General features: G+C 56.8%; 1 protein-coding gene across 6 annotated transcripts in view; it reads right to left on the reverse strand.

The window, feature by feature from the left end:
* RIPOR2 (RHO family interacting cell polarization regulator 2) overlaps positions 1–16,817 on the reverse strand; it is a 140,764-nt gene that overhangs the window by 3,742 nt on the left and 120,205 nt on the right. For all 6 annotated transcript variants that reach the window (XM_066246709.1, XM_066246707.1, XM_066246706.1 and 3 more), the window contains 7 exons: positions 16,153–16,321; positions 13,408–13,543; positions 11,591–11,752; positions 10,570–10,728; positions 7,950–8,152; positions 4,108–4,191; positions 1,378–1,468 (listed from right to left, as the gene is read on the reverse strand). In XM_066246709.1, coding sequence (XP_066102806.1) covers positions 1,378–1,468; positions 4,108–4,191; positions 7,950–8,152; positions 10,570–10,728; positions 11,591–11,752; positions 13,408–13,543; positions 16,153–16,321 — 1,004 coding nt within the window. The remainder of the gene's footprint in view (positions 1–1,377; positions 1,469–4,107; positions 4,192–7,949; positions 8,153–10,569; positions 10,729–11,590; positions 11,753–13,407; positions 13,544–16,152; positions 16,322–16,817) is intronic.

Below are 16,817 nucleotides of genomic sequence, written 5' to 3' on the forward strand. Positions count from 1 at the left end.
CAGTGCGGCCCCTCCCCGACCTGCTGTCCCTGCAGCTGTAGTGACTCGGGCCCACAGGACACGGTCAGCCGGCTAAGGTCACACTGGACACGCAGGCAGTGGCTGCACTGCACAGGTGCCTGGCCCCCTTTTATTATGCGTGCAGAACACAAGGGAATAAGCTCTGACCCTGGCCAGGCAGCTCAGTCAGAGCGTCGTCCAAGAGGACCAAGGACGTGGGCTGGACCCCTGGTCAGGGCACACACAAGAGTCCACCAATAAACGCAGTAATGAAGTGGAACCATAGATGAAGGCTTCCCTCTCTCTCTCTCTCTCCTCTCTGTCTCTCTAAAATCAATCAATTGAAAAAGAAAAAAAAGGAGCTCGAACTAATAACACCAGGGCACATCTTTAGGGAATGAAGTAATTTCTACGCCACACGGAGGAACTGTATTACCCTTGAGACAAACATATGGTGGCTAAGATTTCGGTGCCGGGACCGATAGGGTCAACAGCAGAACGGATCCTGATTAGATGGCGACTGAGAAGGAAGGCTGACAAGGCACCGTTCCCGGGGCAGACGGATGCTGGGAGATTCTCTGTGACCTTGTTAAGCGGTCAGAGTGAGGTGAGGGTGGCTTTTTCCCCACTGGCGTCGTTGTTGACTGGTGACAGGTGAGGATGTCCAGCTGTATTGTTCCTACACCTTAGGAGTGCGTTGTTGTATGAGCAAAGGCATTTATTATAACTTTATATTTTTAAATGCAGAGTTCTTTTGTTTTTGTTTTGTTTTTAAAGCCATTCTCCATTGTACCAATTCCCCCGAGGACTAGAAACGTAAACCTGCCGGGAGTGAGCAGTCCGAAGGTGAAGGGAAGTTGATCTGGGTATCCCAGAATAAGCTAACGATACTTCTCTTCTTTCCCTTGGTGTCTGGGCTCGGGGGGCGGGGTGGGGACAGGCCGGCTGGGCAGCCGGAAGTTAATGGAGACTCAGCATGAGGCGGTGGCCCCTGGGAAACAACCTCACCCTGTCGTCATCATCCTGATGGTGCCGACCCCAACCTGGCCGTCCAACCTGCACTCCAGACTGTGGTTCCCCTTCTGGGTTCCTGATCTGAAATTCCGCCCAGACCGATGAACCCTCAGAAGGTTCCAAGGGCAGCCCTCACTTTCAGCATCCAGACAGAACAGGAGCTGGGGTGACTCCCAGGGCCTCACGCTGGGAGTGTGTGTACGTGTGTGTGTGTGTGTGTGTGTGTGTGTGTGTATGAGTGTGAACAGGTAGCCCACGGGAGAAAACGTCTACCGCGGTGCTCCCATAACCACTCCTGACACTTCTGCATAAAGCATCAAGAGTAAACCATCCCGTAAAAATAGAAACAAAAACAGAACTCACCCAGAGACAGGAGGGTTTCCGAGGCCACATTTCTGACTTCTTCGGCGTCGGACTGACACAGGGTCACCAGCATTTTAATGCTCTCCGTGGCCTGCGGGGGGGGCGGGGGCACAGGCAGCTGAAGTCATGTTCTGACATTTCTGTCTGGGGCCACATGGGACTTAGCCTGGCAGGGCCAGAGGGGACGTGAAGGCCACCTCACGAGGGCAGCCCAGCCCAGCTGACTGTCGGCTCGGACCGATTCCGGTGCCACCTCCCAGACGCACCGGAGTGCGCTTCCTAGGACGCAGCCCAGGTCCGTCCGTCCTTACAGGAGCACCGGTCAGCTACACCCCTCCTTTCTGGGGGGGGCGCCGGGCCCAGAGGAGGAGTGCGCTAGCCTGCTTTTCCAGGACAGGGTCCCCGTCTCCCCCTTCTCTCCACCGCGCCCCTCTGCATCCAAAGCGGCTCTAATGTAAGGACTCCTGCTATGTAGCTTCTTCTTTAGCCAAACGGGGGGGGGGGGGGAGATGAAAGCTCCAGGACGCATTTACTGAGCTGCTCTGAACCAGGCAGTTCACAGGCATGTGGGGCGAGTCAGCCACAGACAGGACAGGGTGCCAGCCCCCAGGACCCGGCGGCCCGAGGGGAGGGACAGACCGTCAAAGAACCACAGCAATTACTGCAGTGAACGACAGGCTGAGTTGGGCTGAGAGGGCAGAACATGACCAGGTCCAATCAGGGAAGTCTTCCTGGAGGAAGGGCTATCTTACGGGAGTTAGCTGTGTGCATGTGTGTGTGGGTGTGGATTTGGGGTGTGTGGAGAAGGAAATAAATTCTCGGCAAGGGGAATGGCTGGTGACAGAGCGACGTCGAGGGCCTCGGAGGCTATGTGCAGGGAGGGTCTTGGGCTCGTTTGTGGATCACAGAAAGCCACATAAGAGTTTGAGGCAGGGTTTGCATTTCGTTACAAAGATGCGGATTGCAGCGGAGAGGACGCCCTGGTGGACATTCAGGCTCCAAGGAGGCAGAGGGCTCGGGAGGATGGATGCTCGAATCCCGGGGAACAGTGTGGGGGCAGGGAGTGGGCAGATTCAGGCTGTGAAGGAAGCAGGTATCTATAGGATGGGGGGGCTGTTGGAGGTGGAGGACGGGGGGGGTCACTGTCGGGAGGTGGTTGTGGGGTCCTTTCCGATACAGAAGCCTGGGGGTGGGGGTGAGATGGGTGGAGTCTGGGTGACTCCTAGTGGGGGTAGCTAGCAGCAAGCTGGACAACAGAGGGGGCGGGAAGACCCGATGGGAAAGGTTGGGAGTAGATGTCACCCAGGGAGAGCAGGTGGCCGGGAGGAGGGCCTGCTCCACGCTGAGACTGAGGGGGTGACGTGGTAACAAGCCACGGTTTCCCCTCTTGGGAGGAAGCCAGGGTTCTGACATAGAGATGGTTGTGCCGGGGGCCGGAGCGAGTGAGGACAGCGGGGGTGACCCACGCGTCCCGGTCCCGAGCCATCTGGCCACGAGGCAGATGCGGACCTGACCCTGGAGGTGTGGGGGGGAAGGGGGTGGCCACTCGATTTGAGAACCTCGAGCTTCTCAAGTTTGTTCCCGGTTTGAGGACAGAGGAGAAAGAAGAAAAAGGTGAGGTGTCAGCCTGCTGCTGTGAAGAATTTAAAATAACTGTCTTCCTGGGACGTGACCTGGGGGTCGGTTGGTTCGGCTCCTGAGGCCCTGAGTCCGCTCTGGTTTTCACACCTGGTGGCTTGGGGCCCGTGGGGGCCGGGGCAGGGGCGGGGCTGGTTTAGAAAGAGCCTTTCCTTCTGCCCACCGGGGCCCACCCGCTAGGAGGAAGGGGAACGGGAGAAATCTGAGCTCCCAGATGTGGGGTACGTCAGACGTTCACACTAGCTTTTCCTGTAACCTCCGCAGCCCGTGGAAGCACAGGACAGGTGGACATCACCGTGTCCTCCCACCCTGACTCGCACAGGGTCACAGTCACGGTCACCGACACGTCCCTCTATGTCAGGAGGGCAGCACCAAGAGCCGTCACCGTGGGCCCTCTGGCCACGGAAAGGTGGATCTCTGACCACAGAACCGGAACCGGGAAGGAGGCAGCATTTCCCAGGGCCGTGTTTCTTCACAGGTCACTGACCTCTCCTGGGCGGCGTGAGTCTCTCTCACCCTGCCCCCCGGTCCCGGAACCCACCCACGGTGCCAGCCAGCCGGAGCTGTGGCCTTCCCGTTCTTTTCTCGAGAACGACTCGTCTCTTTTCGTGAGGAAGGGCAGCCAGACAGGAAATGTCCGCAGTCGGGAGGCCAGCCTGTGCAAGCTGGAACTCCTCGGCTCCCTCGGGAACACCCGTCCAACCCAGGTCAGCCAGAGCGGCTTCGTGGACGCCGTCCATGGGGACAGCTTCTGGGGACTGACCAGCACCCTGATTTCAGTTCTTCTTCGCACAGCCGGTGTGGCCCTGACGTGTTTGGTGCCCAGTGCAGGTCGGGGAATCATCACACCGTCTCTTTTGGGATAAGATATTCTTTCTTGGTTCTGACCCAGAGGTAAGCTAAAACATTACTGTTTCCCAAAGCTCGTGGGGCTTCCACAAGACAGAGTCTCATTTCCTGACAGTTTAAGGGGAAGAGAAACGCCCTGCACTAACACACAGTGGACAGGGGACGCTAAGCCCCGCCCGGCGCTGCGAGTGTGGCCAGGAAGCAGCCCCTGCATGTGGCCCAGCAGCGCCCGGGGGGTCTCACCTGTAGGCTCCGCAGGGCCAGGCACGCGGCCTTCTGCAGCTGGGGGTCCGTGGCAGTCAGGGCTTCACAGTAGTAGAGCAGGGCCTGGCGGAAGGAAGGACAGGGTGAACACAGGTGACCTCGTTCCTGTGAGTCATGTACCGTTCTGACTGCCCGAGACGGACCATGGGGACACAGATATGCTGCATGACCTTTACAGCAGAAAATCGCATTAAAATTCACATTTGTAAGCCCTGGCCAGTTGGCTCAGTGGTAGAGCGTCGGCCTGGCGTGCGGAATTCCCGGGTTCGATTCCCGGCCAGGGCACACAGGAGAGGCGCCCATCTGCTTCTCCGCCCCTCCCCCTTTCCTTCCTCTCTGTCTCTCTCTTCCCCTCCCGCAGCCGAGGCTCCATTGGAGCAAAGTTGGCCCAGGCACTGAGGATGGCTCTGTGGCCTCTGCCTCAGGTGCTAGAATGGCTCTGGTTGCAACAGAATGACGCCCCAGATGGGCAGAGCATCACCCCCTGGTGGGCATGCCGGGTGGATCCCAATTGGGTGTATGCGGGAGTCTCTCTGACTGCCTCCCGGTTTCCAACTTCAGAAAAATACAAAATAAATAAATAAATAAAAGTCACATTTGTTAAAACAGTTGTCCTTTATTTTTTTAAAATTCAATGCATGGATTCCTTATATTGTACCAGACCACGGACTCTGAGAATATGAAATGGGAAGATGCAAGGTGATGAGTTCAGCTTTCAAGATGCCCTCTGGGCTAGTAGCAATGCCGGGCTGGCCCTGGCCGGATGGCTCAGCTGGTTAGAGCATCCTCCCGAAGCACAGAGGTTGCTGGTTCGATCCCCGGTCAGGGCACATATAAGAATAGATCCATGTTCCTGTCTCTCTCTCCCTCCCTCTCCCTTCCTCTCTCTAAAATCAATAAAATAAACATTTAAACCATTAATTGATTAAAAAAAAAAAAAAAAGAATGTAGGCCTGCTTGGAAGGAAGCGTGTGGTTTCACAAGGAAGCTACGGGGGCTGGGTCAGGCCCGTGGAGAGTGTCACTCACACCGCGAGGTCAGAGACCAACTGACGGCGGTAACTCAGCAGAATGCCCAGTGAAACGGGACATTATTATTATTATTATTATTATATTCCTGACAGCCAAAGAGTGGAAGCGACCAAGTGTCCATCCACTGCTGAACGAAGAGAAGGTGGGACCGAAGGGATGGGACACTGCTGGCCAGCACATGGAGAGCCCCGAAGAGCTGCTGAGGGACAGAGCGACACGCAGAGGCCACCCAGCATGGGAACCCGACACGCAGAGGCCACCCAGCATGGGAGCCCGACACGCAGAGGCCACCCAGCATGGGAGCCGTGCACAGGAGAGGTCCAGAGAGCAGGGGCACGGCTGCTGGGACCTGCTGAGGGACAGAGCGACACGCAGAGGCCACCCAGCATGGGAGCCGTGCACAGGAGAGGTCCAGAGAGCAGGGGCACGGCTGCTGGGACCTGCTGAGGGACAGAGTGACACACAGAGGCCACCCAGCATGGGACCCGTTCACAGGAAAGGTCCAGAGAGTAGAGGCGCGGCTGCTGGGACCTGGCGGGCGGGGGGGGGGGCCGAGCCGCAGCTGCTGGGGGGGACAGGGTCTCCTTCCGGGGCAGTGAGAACGTTCTGGAATTGCAGAGTGCTGATGGTCGGCCGGGCTGAGGGGTCGCCGGCCCACGGAACTGCCTTTTCAGCTAATTCCACTAAACCACCAGCACTGGGCAGGAAAGGACTATATATAAAGTTCACGCTTCTGCCTGACCAGGTGGTGGCACAGTGGATAGAGTGTTGGACTGGGATGCAGAGGACCCGTGTTTGAAACCCCGAGGTCGCTGGCTTGAGTGTGGGATCACAGTCAGGACCCCATGCTCGCTGGCTTGAAGCCCAAGGTCGCTGGCTTGAGCAAGGGGTCACTTGCTCTGCTGTAGCCCTCCCAGGTCAAGGCACATATGAGAAAGCAATCAATGAACAATTAAGGAGCCACAATGAAGAATTGATGGTTATCATCTCTCTCCCTTCCTGTCTGTCCCTATTTGTCCCTCTCTGTCTCTCTCTCTCTCTCTCTCATACACACACACACACACACACACACACACACACGAGTCCGTGCTTCTGGGCCCACATGGCATTAGAACGAAACGCCCTGTCTCGAGTGCACAGACGTCCGCCACACCCTCTAACACTTCAGAAAAGTTCAGTTCTTCTCAGAGTTCAACATCTGACCTTTCCCAGCACAGGGAGGGGCCAGGTTTAATATTCCTGAGCTGGTCTGAAGGTGGGCGTGAGTGAGTTTTTTCACGTGGCCATCCACACCGTCAAGGGCTCCCGGTGGGCCGAGCCCTGCCTGGCCAGGGTGTGCGTGGGTTTCAGATGTCTACTGCTCTGGAGGGCTGTGGAGGTAAAGCCAGGGGACAGGTGACTGTCCTCTGCCCTGGCGGTGGAAGGGGCGGCTTTGAAAGTTAAAAATATTCCAGCTCTTTGACCCTATAGTTTATGACCTGACCCCTAACAACTCATTAGACACATACATGTCTTCACCATAACGTTGCTCAGAGCTGGGAATGACCCCAACGCCCACAAGTATGGAATGAGCAGATAGACGGTGGGCTCTCCATGCCCCGAGAAGCCGGTACTCATCACCCAGAGTAAAGGTCACCAGGCTCCGGCTCGGGAAATGAGCTGGACACACGACATTTCAGAAATCAGAGACGTCACCAGACAGCGCGACCTCATTTAAGAAAAGAGAAACAACTACATGCTAGCATAGCTAACGAGGAAATCTGCGCCCTGACCTGCGGTGGTGCAGCAGGTAGAGCGTCGACCTGGAACGCTGAGGTCGCTGGTTCAAAACCCCGGGGCCGCCTGGTCAAGGCGCATAGGAGAAGCAGCTACCACAAGCTGACGCTTCTCACTCCCTCCCCCCTCATTCTCTTTCTAAAATAAATCAATAAAAAAAAAATCTTTAGAACATATCTGAATAATCATACAGTAAATTATTAATAGTTTTCTCTGCAGGCTGGACTTTCAGATGTTAACAATAACAACCTGCTTTGTAGTTGAACTTGCTTCTCACAGCAATGGCAAGTCCAGCACAGAGAACAGAGCCAATCATGTGGTTACCGCTTTGCATGGGGCCAATCGGGAGGATCCCTTTGTAAATTATGTAAATATCTGACCTCTATGCTGTCCACCTGGAATTGATATAACATTGAATGTCAACTGTAATTGAAAAAAGATAAATAAATAAAAATATTAAATTCCAACTTCAAAAAGTGGTTTTACAGAGTAGGTATGATTTAACAAGCAGAGCAAATTATTATTATTATTATTGTTATTATTATTTTTGTATTTTTCTGAAGTGAGAAGCAGGGAGGCAGAGAGACAGACTCCCACATGCGCCCAACCGGGATCCACCCGGCATGCCCACCAGGGGGCGATGCTCTGCCCATCTGGGGTGTTGCTCCGTTGCAACTAGAGCCATTCTAGCGCCTGAGGCAGAGGCCATGGAGCCATCCTCAGTGCCCGGGCCAACTTTGTTCCCATGGATCCTCGGCTGCAGGAGGGGAAGAGAGAGACAGAGAGGAAGGAGAGGGGGAGGGGTGGAGAAGCAAATGGGCGCTTCTCCTGTGTGCCCTGGCCGGGAATCAAACCTGGGACTTCCACATGCTGGGCCGACGCTCTACCCGCTGAGTCAACCGGCCACGGCTGAGCAAATTATTTTTTATAGAAAAATTAAAGTAGCAAACTCTTAACAGGAGGGGACTGAAGGGAAGCCGCCTCGGGCTCGGTGGCCACGGTCCCGCCACCTACCTTGTCCCTGAAGTGCTTGTTGCTGGCGGCCGCCTCCAGGTAGAGCCTCACAGCCTGGCTGACCCCACTGTCGGCCCTGGTCAGGAGCACAGCCAGAGCCTGCAGCACCTCCTGCTGGGCTGGGAGGCTGCTGGGGGCCAGGCCGCTGACCGCCTGCAGCAGCTTCTCGTCCCTCAGTGACTGCAGGGCGTGCACCACGGAGACTGCAGGGAGGGAGACACCGAACGGGTAAGGAGCACGTAGGGGCGTCAGTGAGGCTCGGGGGGCAGGGTGGGAACCCACCGTGACCCACCCCGGCGTCTGCAGAGAGTGAGCCCGTGACAAGAGGGGCGTTTCCCTCCCGCTAGTGAGAACAGGACAGATGACTCCAGTGTCCATGGTGAGGAAAAGTGAGCGCGAGTCAGCATTGCCTAAGGGCTACCGAAATCACTCCCAGGTGGACTGAACTGTCCAGCGTGAAAACACGTGGCGAAGGAGAGACAAGCAAACACTCTACAGCAGGGATCTCAAACTCGCGGCCCGCCGAACAATTTTGTGCGGCCTGCAGACTAATCCACGAAGTTCAAAATATTTTGGATAAAATTAAGTAAGCCTAGGGGCCTACTTGTATTTTTCATTTCTCTAGCATCCTAGCTAGATATTAGCTTAGTTAACAGCAGTTGTGATGCGAACTACAGTTTCTGGTCGTTTTGTGACACTGAAAAGTGTTGCATAACAGTTGCCTTTTGTAGACCTAGTGCGGCCTGCTGAACGGCTGTGATCTTGCTCTGCGGCCCACATGCTGAGTTGAGTTTGAGACCCCTGCTCTACAGTCTCCCCGTCACGCCTTCCGGCCCCGAGGGGCCCCACCTCCGCCTTCTCTCTTGGCACTCGGGCACCTGGGTCCTGACGGAATCCAGGTAGCCGGCTGGAATGTGGACACACGCGACACACAAGAGGATTTTGAGTCCCATTTGGACAAACTGACCATGTCCCACAGCTAAGGAACATGTGCTAAAGCCCGGGCCTCCGCTGGCCACAAACTCATCAGGATTGGAGTGTGTGGTCAGTACGGGGGGGGGGGGGGCGGGGGGACCACCAGCTAAATTGCCCTGCTGTCAACCAAGTGGCATCCTCTGCACACGTTGGTGAATAGTTTTTTTGGTTTTTTTTTGCTTTTGCTTTAATTTCCTAATTCTCCTGCTGTAGGTGTTCCTGTAATTTCACTGCTTTATAAATAAATACTGTAGTAAAAAGTCTCGAGACAGTATAACGTGTAACAGCTAAACGAACAAATAAATGTCCGACAATAATCACTTTTATCAGTATGCCCCCAAGTGCAGGTATACTGCCCAACCACAACAGATTCTCAAAGGATGAATAGCGTGGGACATGCTGTCGAAGAGAAACAAACAGGCTGTGGGATTCCATGACGTGTAATCACAGCTTTGATATTCAAAGCCTGAAAAATATATGAGACTTTTAAAAAAGTAAGAGAATGGGTGATTTGAACTTTTTCCTTTATACTTCTCTAGGTTTTCTAAGTTTTTCTTTCTTTTTTTTTTAAATAACGAAGGCCTTTTCCTTCTATAAAGAAAGAAAGAAGAAAGGCGTCAAGGCTGAGGGCACTGTCCATCTCACTTCTCACGCTGCGGACAGCGAGCTGTGTGACATCGATTACGTGACACAGGAAGTCCTTCAGAAGGTGAGTCAGACTGTGACAAATTTAGAACCCGGAAACGGAGGCCACCGTCAGATGAGGCCCTGAGCCTCGTCCTTCTCGTTCTATCTCTCGGAACCAGCGAGGGGTTCTCGGAGCCGCCCCCGGGCTGCCCCGTGTTCAAGCCGCACGGCACCGGGTGGGGAACGGCTTCTCCTTCTCACTGTGGAGACGCCAGCTGCCACGCTGGACGCTCACCCCTGGGCCTGAAGCTCCGGGAGGAGCAGGGCCGAGCTTGGGTCGGGGCGCCCGGGGCAGTGCCACCTGTCTTATCCCAAAGAACACAGCTCGCTCTGCCTGCCCCGTCGCCTGCAGGGTTCAGAGCACAGTGGGAACCAGCAGCCGCCCCCCACTGCCTGGCTCCGCCCGGGGGAGGGTCTCACTCACTGCGGACAGCTGCTGATTTCACTTCCAGCAAGTGCCCCCCTGTGAGGGCCAGGATGAGTGCCATTGCTGCACCCCAGCACTGGGCCTGTCCTCCTCACTCCCTGGACACGCAGCTTTGACTCAGTTTCCCTTCTTTCTGTCCCAGTGTGTCCCCCGTTTTCTCTCTCTGGAACCCATTTCTGCTACCATTATAAAAACACCCCCAGAAAGGGCAACACAAAATAAGATGGCCCGTCGGGTTGACCCCATGCATGGTGGACACGCTGATGAAGGAAGGAGGCTACGTGAGTGTGGAGCCACCCCCCAGCTCCCCCGGGGGTGCCACACTCTGCTGGGTGGCCGGGACGTCTTAGTAAGTCCCTGGCTCACTGCCAAGAGGCAAGGTCCACAAGTTACTCAACAGGCAAATCCCAGCCTAGCCACTGACTTGGGAAGAAAAAAAAGTCACCACCACTAAAAACAATGACAAAATAACAAAGACCAGAGGCCACTCCATGTCAACCCACCAGACTGTGACCAAAGAAGGGGCCCCACCTTGCTTGGCCAGCTGGGTCAGGTAAGTCTCCAGGTCGCTCACCCCGCGGCTGGCAAAGTAACTGTGGAACTGGAACACGGTGATGACCTCGGAGCACAGGCCGGAGGGCAGCAGAGGCTCCACCCGGTCCAGGATCTGGGACACCAGGGTCCGAAACACTGTCCAGAGAGAGAAGATGCGAAGCAGCCTTTAAGAAACACGACTGTCTGTCCATCCATCCATCCATTCCTTTTTATTTTTTTTTAACTGTGGAACAGGATCGAGTGAAAGTACACAAGTGGACGAACCCTCAGGGTACAGCCAGGGACAGGTGCGTGTCTGCACACCTGCGTAACGGCCACTTAAGTCAGGGTGCAGACCAGAGTGGGCACCCCGTCGGGTTTCCTTGGGCCCGAGCTCTGTCTTACGAGTTAGCTTTGCCTGTTCCACAGCTTCATGTATGTGGGATTTCACCGTAAGCACTTTTGGTTTCTGACTCAATCTGTGAGATTCATCCAAAAATGGCGCCTGTACCAGTAACTTCTGCTTCCTAAACATTGCTGCGTGTTACCCGGGTGCACGGATAGGCTGTGGTACATCCGTGCACTTATGGGTGGGCATTTGAGTGGTTTCCAGGTTTGGGCCCCTCTGCAAAGCCGCTACGACGGACTTCTTACGCGCACCCCTCCTTTGTAAGCAGAACCCCGTATTGCTCTTGGTATGTTTAGGGGCGCAGTGGGAGGGGTTTATTCAGCTTTAGGAGAAACCACCAGTGTTCCCCAAGCGGCCACGCCCTCTGACTGTCCGGGACTGGTGGTGACATACCCACCCAGCCACACAGAACGAGAGTGCTTTATCAACGTCACCGCCGAGGTTCTCAGTCAGGGCATGTTCTGTCTGGCTTAGACCTTACTGAGCGGGTGGTGCTTCCTCTGGGGGGGGAGGCCTGTGTCAGGGCTGGCTGCAGGGGCGGTGGCGGGAGACCCCAGCAGCGCCCACTCTGGGCACCCCCCCATCCTAATCCCTCTCACCGTTCCCCACCTGGGTCGGAGAGTCCCGGGTAGTCCCTGTTGACCGTTCTGGCAAAGCTGACTTCCAGCTGCTTGATCACTCTGTCGGCCGAGCTGTGGTACACGCCCACGGGGCTGCTGCACTTGGTCCAGAAGGACAGCAGGGACAGCTGCTTGTGGAACTCGGGGATGGCTGGAAGGAAGAGCGAGCGACCCAGTGAGGCCGAGGAGGAGGAGCTGGGCCTGGTGGGGCGGGGTGGGCTTCACCGTGGGCCTCTGTTTGCTTGTTTGTGTTTAAAGACCGCTCGCTGGCAGGTGGCCCAGGGGACACAGAAGTCCTGACGAGGGGCCCATGCAGCCAGGGCAGCGAGCCACGCTGTGTGCTTTCAGCCACAGAAACCCCGTCATCCCGGCCCTTGTGAGGTCACAGCAAACACACGCGCGGGGGGTCAGCGCATCCACTTCGGGTTTTCTGAAGGGGAGGCAACAGAGCAGGAGGAGCCCCTGCCCAGCGGCTCTCCAAGTGACAGGACTGAGTGCAGGGCACGGTGCCCAGAAAGCGCAGGGCCCAGGGCTCACTGGGGCATGGGTGTGGCCACAGGGAGGGCGTGGTCACGGGAGGGCACGGCCACAGCAGGGCATGGGTGTGGCCACGGGAGGGCGTGGCCACAGCAGGGCATGGGTGTGGCCACAGGAAGGTGTGGGCGTGGCCACAGTGAGGGCGTGGCCACGGGGAAGGGCTGGGGAGGCAGCTGGTGTGAGTGCCTCGCACCAGAATTTCCCTTCCCTCTTCATCTTCCTCTGGCAGGACCCCACGCAGGGCAGCCGAATGCACAGGGAAAACCCACCTGACAGGGAGGCTGAGTCAGGCATAACCCAGACCGCCATGCTCTGTGGTTCCCACTGAATACTAATGTGAGGTAGAGGTAGACACAGATTTCTTTTCTTTCTTTTTTTGTATTTTTCTGAAGTGAGAAGCAGGGAGGCAGAGAGACAGGCTCCCACATGAGCCTGACAGGGATCCACCTGGCATGCCCACCGGGGGCGATGCTCTGCCCATCTGGGGCATTGCTCCACTGCAATTGGAGCCATTCTAGCACCTGAGGTGGAGGTCATGAAGCCATCCTCAGTACCGGGGCCAACTTTGCTCCAATGGAGCCTTGGCTGTGGGAGGGGAAGAGAGAGATAGAGAGAAACGAGAGGGGGAGGAGTGGAGAAGCAGATGGGCGCTTCTCCTGTGTACCCTGACCAGGAATCGAATCTGGGGCTTCCACATGCCAGGCTGACGCTCTACCACTGAGCCAACTGGCCAGGGCTAGACACAGATTCTTGTCTCCCCAAAAGGGTCCTGTCAGCACACCACACAAAATCAAAGGCATCTTCCCCGGGGCCATGTTCCCCACCTAAAATTCTGGCCCAGGGACCCTCACAAAGGCCTTGGAATCCCTGTAGGGTTTGGAAGCATTTTACATCTGACCTTCAGCTGCCACGGGAGTTGTCTTAGCCAGCCCTGTGACATAAGGACAATTCTAATCAGGTGTCCCCAAAGGGAACCGCACCAGGAAGAAAAGGCTGTGAGACTCTGCCTAGCGGTGACTGCGGCCCTGTTTGTCCGCCAGCGTCTGCCAGCCAGACGTGGATGTGGAGGCCCCCAGAGGAGTGGCGTGTGGCTGGATGCTGAAGGCTGACGTAGGTGCTGAGACCACATAGGCGAGGGGACATCCCCCTGCTCTGGGTATGCTTTCCTGCCGTCTGTCTCGATGGAGCAGTGAGCGGACGCAGCGGGGGAGGGGCCGGCGGTGCCACCGTGGACACGAACGCCGTCGTCCTTTGCAGGGAGGGACTCACCTTCCACGACGGAACCGATGTTCCCGATATTCTCGTCGCTGACGGCCGCGAGCTTCTCCATCACTTGGATTTGCCGAGACAGCTTCTCTAGGAGACTTCTCGTCACAAAGGGGGTCTTGCTCGAGAACACAATTTGCTGGGAAACAGCAGAAGCAGCTCTCTCAGGAACGTGGTCCACAGCTCTCCCTCCCGACCCTGTCCTTCCTGCTGTGGGGAGTGGGGGCTGCTGACCACACAGCACCTTTGTTCCGTGGCGACAGAAACGAGGCACACGTAAGCTAGTCACTAAAATTCTGTGGCACGCCAAGAGATAAATTATGTATCTTTATGCCAGTCTGACAAAAACAGAAGTATAATGGGGACTCGTTTGTGTTGGACAGTTATTGTTGTGTTGCTTGTTGTCATTTTTAAAAAATTTTTATTTGACCATCAAAGGAAAACAAGGTCAGTGCCCCTGGCTAGTTAGGTATTGCAAGATTTAAAAATCCTCACGGGCCTGACCAGGTGGTGGCGCAGTGGATAGAGCGTCGGACTGGGATGCGGAAGGACCCAGGTTCGAGACCCCGAGGTCGCCAGCTCGAGTGCGGGCTCATCTGGCTTGAGCAAAGAGCTCACCAGCTTAGACCCAAGGTCGCTGGATCCAGCAGGGGGTTACTCGGTCTGCTGAAGGCCCGCGGTCAAGGCACATGTGAGAAAGCAATCAATGAACAACTAAGAAGTCGCAACGCACAACGAGAAACTGATGATTGATGCTTCTCATCTCTCTCCGTTCCTGTCTGTCCCTGTCTATCTCTGCCTCTGTTAAAAAAAAAAAAAAAAAGATAAAAATCCTCATGGCACACTCATTGAAAATCGTGGGGGGAAGGGGTGAACAGGTGGCTGGCTCAGCGCAATACCTGACTCAGCAAGGACAAAGAGCCGTGAAAACCATCGTGTTCAAATGGTGGCGACTAAAGAACAATCCTTGCCCATTTGGGTCAGAATAAAAGAATCGCACCTTCCACCAGATGGGTTGTCCTTATCACGGGTTGTGAACCCAACAGCCCACAGAAGAGGTCAAGGTTGGGGGGTAGCCAGACGGCGAGAGAGGAACTCCCACCCTGTTCCTGAAGCCCGTCAGTGCTCTGGGGACACTCTGGGTTCTCTGTCCACGGAGGAGGAGCGAAGGCTACACCTCATCATGAGCGTGTTGCAGAGAAGCAGCACTGCTCACTGCTGGCCTCGCTGGACCCTCCTCCTGACCCCACCTCCACTCTTCCAGCTGGCCCCGTGCTCTTGGGAACACACTTCTCTTCCAGCAGTGCCCTCCCAGGCCCCTGGAAACACCCTTTATTTGCTCTCACAACCCCCCCATCTCAGCAAGCGGGAGAACAGGAGGGAGGGACCAGCCCCCAGCCAGGGAGGAAATACTGAGGTCCATTTCAGTATTTGAAGCTGAAGGGTGGATGCGGGCGGGGTGGGGGCGGGTGGAGAAGCCGAGGTGGATGCAGGGGGGGTGGGGGCGGGTGATGCAGGGGGGGTGGGGGCGGGTGGAGAAGCCGAGGTGGATGCAGGGGGGGTGGGGGCGGGTGGAGAAGCCGAGGTGGATGCAGGGGGGGGGTGGGGGCGGGTGGAGAAGCCGAGGTGGATGCAGGGGGGGTGGGGGCGGGTGGAGAAGCCGAGGTGGATGCAGGGGGGGGTGGGGGCGGGTGGAGAAGCCGAGGTGGATGCAGGGGGGGTGGGGGCGGGTGGAGAAGCCGAGGTGGATGCAGGTGGGGTGGGGGCGGGTGGAGAAGCTGAGCAGGGTGGGGGCGGGTGGAGAAGCCGAGGTGGATGCAGGGGGGGTGGGGGCGGGTGGAGAAGCTGAGGTGGATGCAGGTGGGGTGGGGGCGGGTGGAGAAGGCTTTGTTCCAGACAACCGCAACCCTTCTTGCCACAAAGGAATGTCAAAATGTGTGGTCCCACTGTTGCAAAATCGCAAGTGGCGAACAGCTTGCTGGGAGGAGAAAAACGGGCTCCGTGGTGGCCCAAAGTGGCCGCTAGCGGGCGATGGCCACAGCCTAGCAGGTGCTCTTCCCCGCTGCCGGGAAGCACCTGTACCTGTCTGAGATCCGGGGACCCTAACCCTGCAGCGTTTGGCGTTTTGCCTTCCAGGTGGTGGAAAACTCACCGGGCCGTTCCTATTAGCACCTGTTCAGTAAGACTGACCTTCAAAGTCCACTTGCAGAGGGCACAAAGCACGTGTCTCCCCCCCCCCCCCCGCCGCCGCACAATCTTCTTCTTATTTATCAAACATACGGGTGCGACACCGGTCAGCGAGATTGCAGTTTCAGGCGCACCCCCCACAGGACATCGCCCGGATACTACACGGTGCGTTCGCCCCCCCCCCCCCAACGTCCAATTACTTTTTTATTTTTCTCTTAATCACGTTCTTCTCATCTACTATCAAATGCTTTGGAAGGGAGAGACAACCGTATTTTTCCCGCTAGCGCGTGAGGTCTGGAGATCTGGGTTTTGAGATGGGAAACCCCGTGTAGCGAGGGCGGGGAGGCTGAGGGTTGGGGAGAGGACGCGCCCGCGGGAGTCCTTGAATTGGCTCAGCTCCCAGCAGGACTGTCCTCTGGGCTCTGACTTCCCACGTCCCCAGCAGGACTGAGACAAGGAAGCCATGTCCCTGGTGCATCCACCCCCCACCCCCCACCCCCGGGCTGGAACCACGGGGGCGGTGACTGGGGCTGGAACCGCGGGGGCGGTGACCGGCCCTACCTGGACCAGCCGGGTGCAGTGTTGCAGGTGCCGCACGATGGCGATGTCCAGGCTCTCGTTGCCTGTGGTCAGCGGCAGGGGGCTGCCCGCCACGCTCGTGCCGACGCCGGTGTCCTCCGTCAGCGCCTCGCTGAGGTGGCCCCTGGCCTCCGGGTGTGCTGACCTGCAGCTGTGGAAGCAGGAAGGTGGGCGACACCAGCCGTTTCTTCCCGTGTGGAAACCACAGGTCACCCTGACACGGCTCACGTAAGGTGTCCCCCCTTCCCCCCATAGCTGCCGCCTGCCCTTGATGACCCGAGATGCCTTTCAGATACGACTTCCTCATTCAGCCCGGTCGCCAGTTTGCCTGATGTGCAAAGGTCATGCAAACAAACTGCTCCCGGGGGTCTCTGCTGCCTCTCGGACATGGAGGGCCACCTGCACAGCGTCTCCCCAGGACGTCTCTGAAACACGCCCCACGTGGCTCTTCCCCGCTCTGATGGTGGGCTGACCGATCGGCCCCCTGTCCTGTGATTAAACTGTCCCTGCTATTTGTGTGGCTTCCCAAGAGCAGTCCTGCCAAGAAACAGTCTGCCAGGACTCTCCTGGCCTCCGGTCAGTCCCCGTTTGCGGAAAAGGAGAAGAGAAAGCAGCTACGAAGAGACAGGATGTTCGACTCGGGACGG

The sequence above is a fragment of the Saccopteryx bilineata genome, chromosome 11 (assembly GCF_036850765.1).
Source record: "Saccopteryx bilineata isolate mSacBil1 chromosome 11, mSacBil1_pri_phased_curated, whole genome shotgun sequence".
NCBI lineage: Eukaryota > Metazoa > Chordata > Mammalia > Chiroptera > Emballonuridae > Saccopteryx > Saccopteryx bilineata.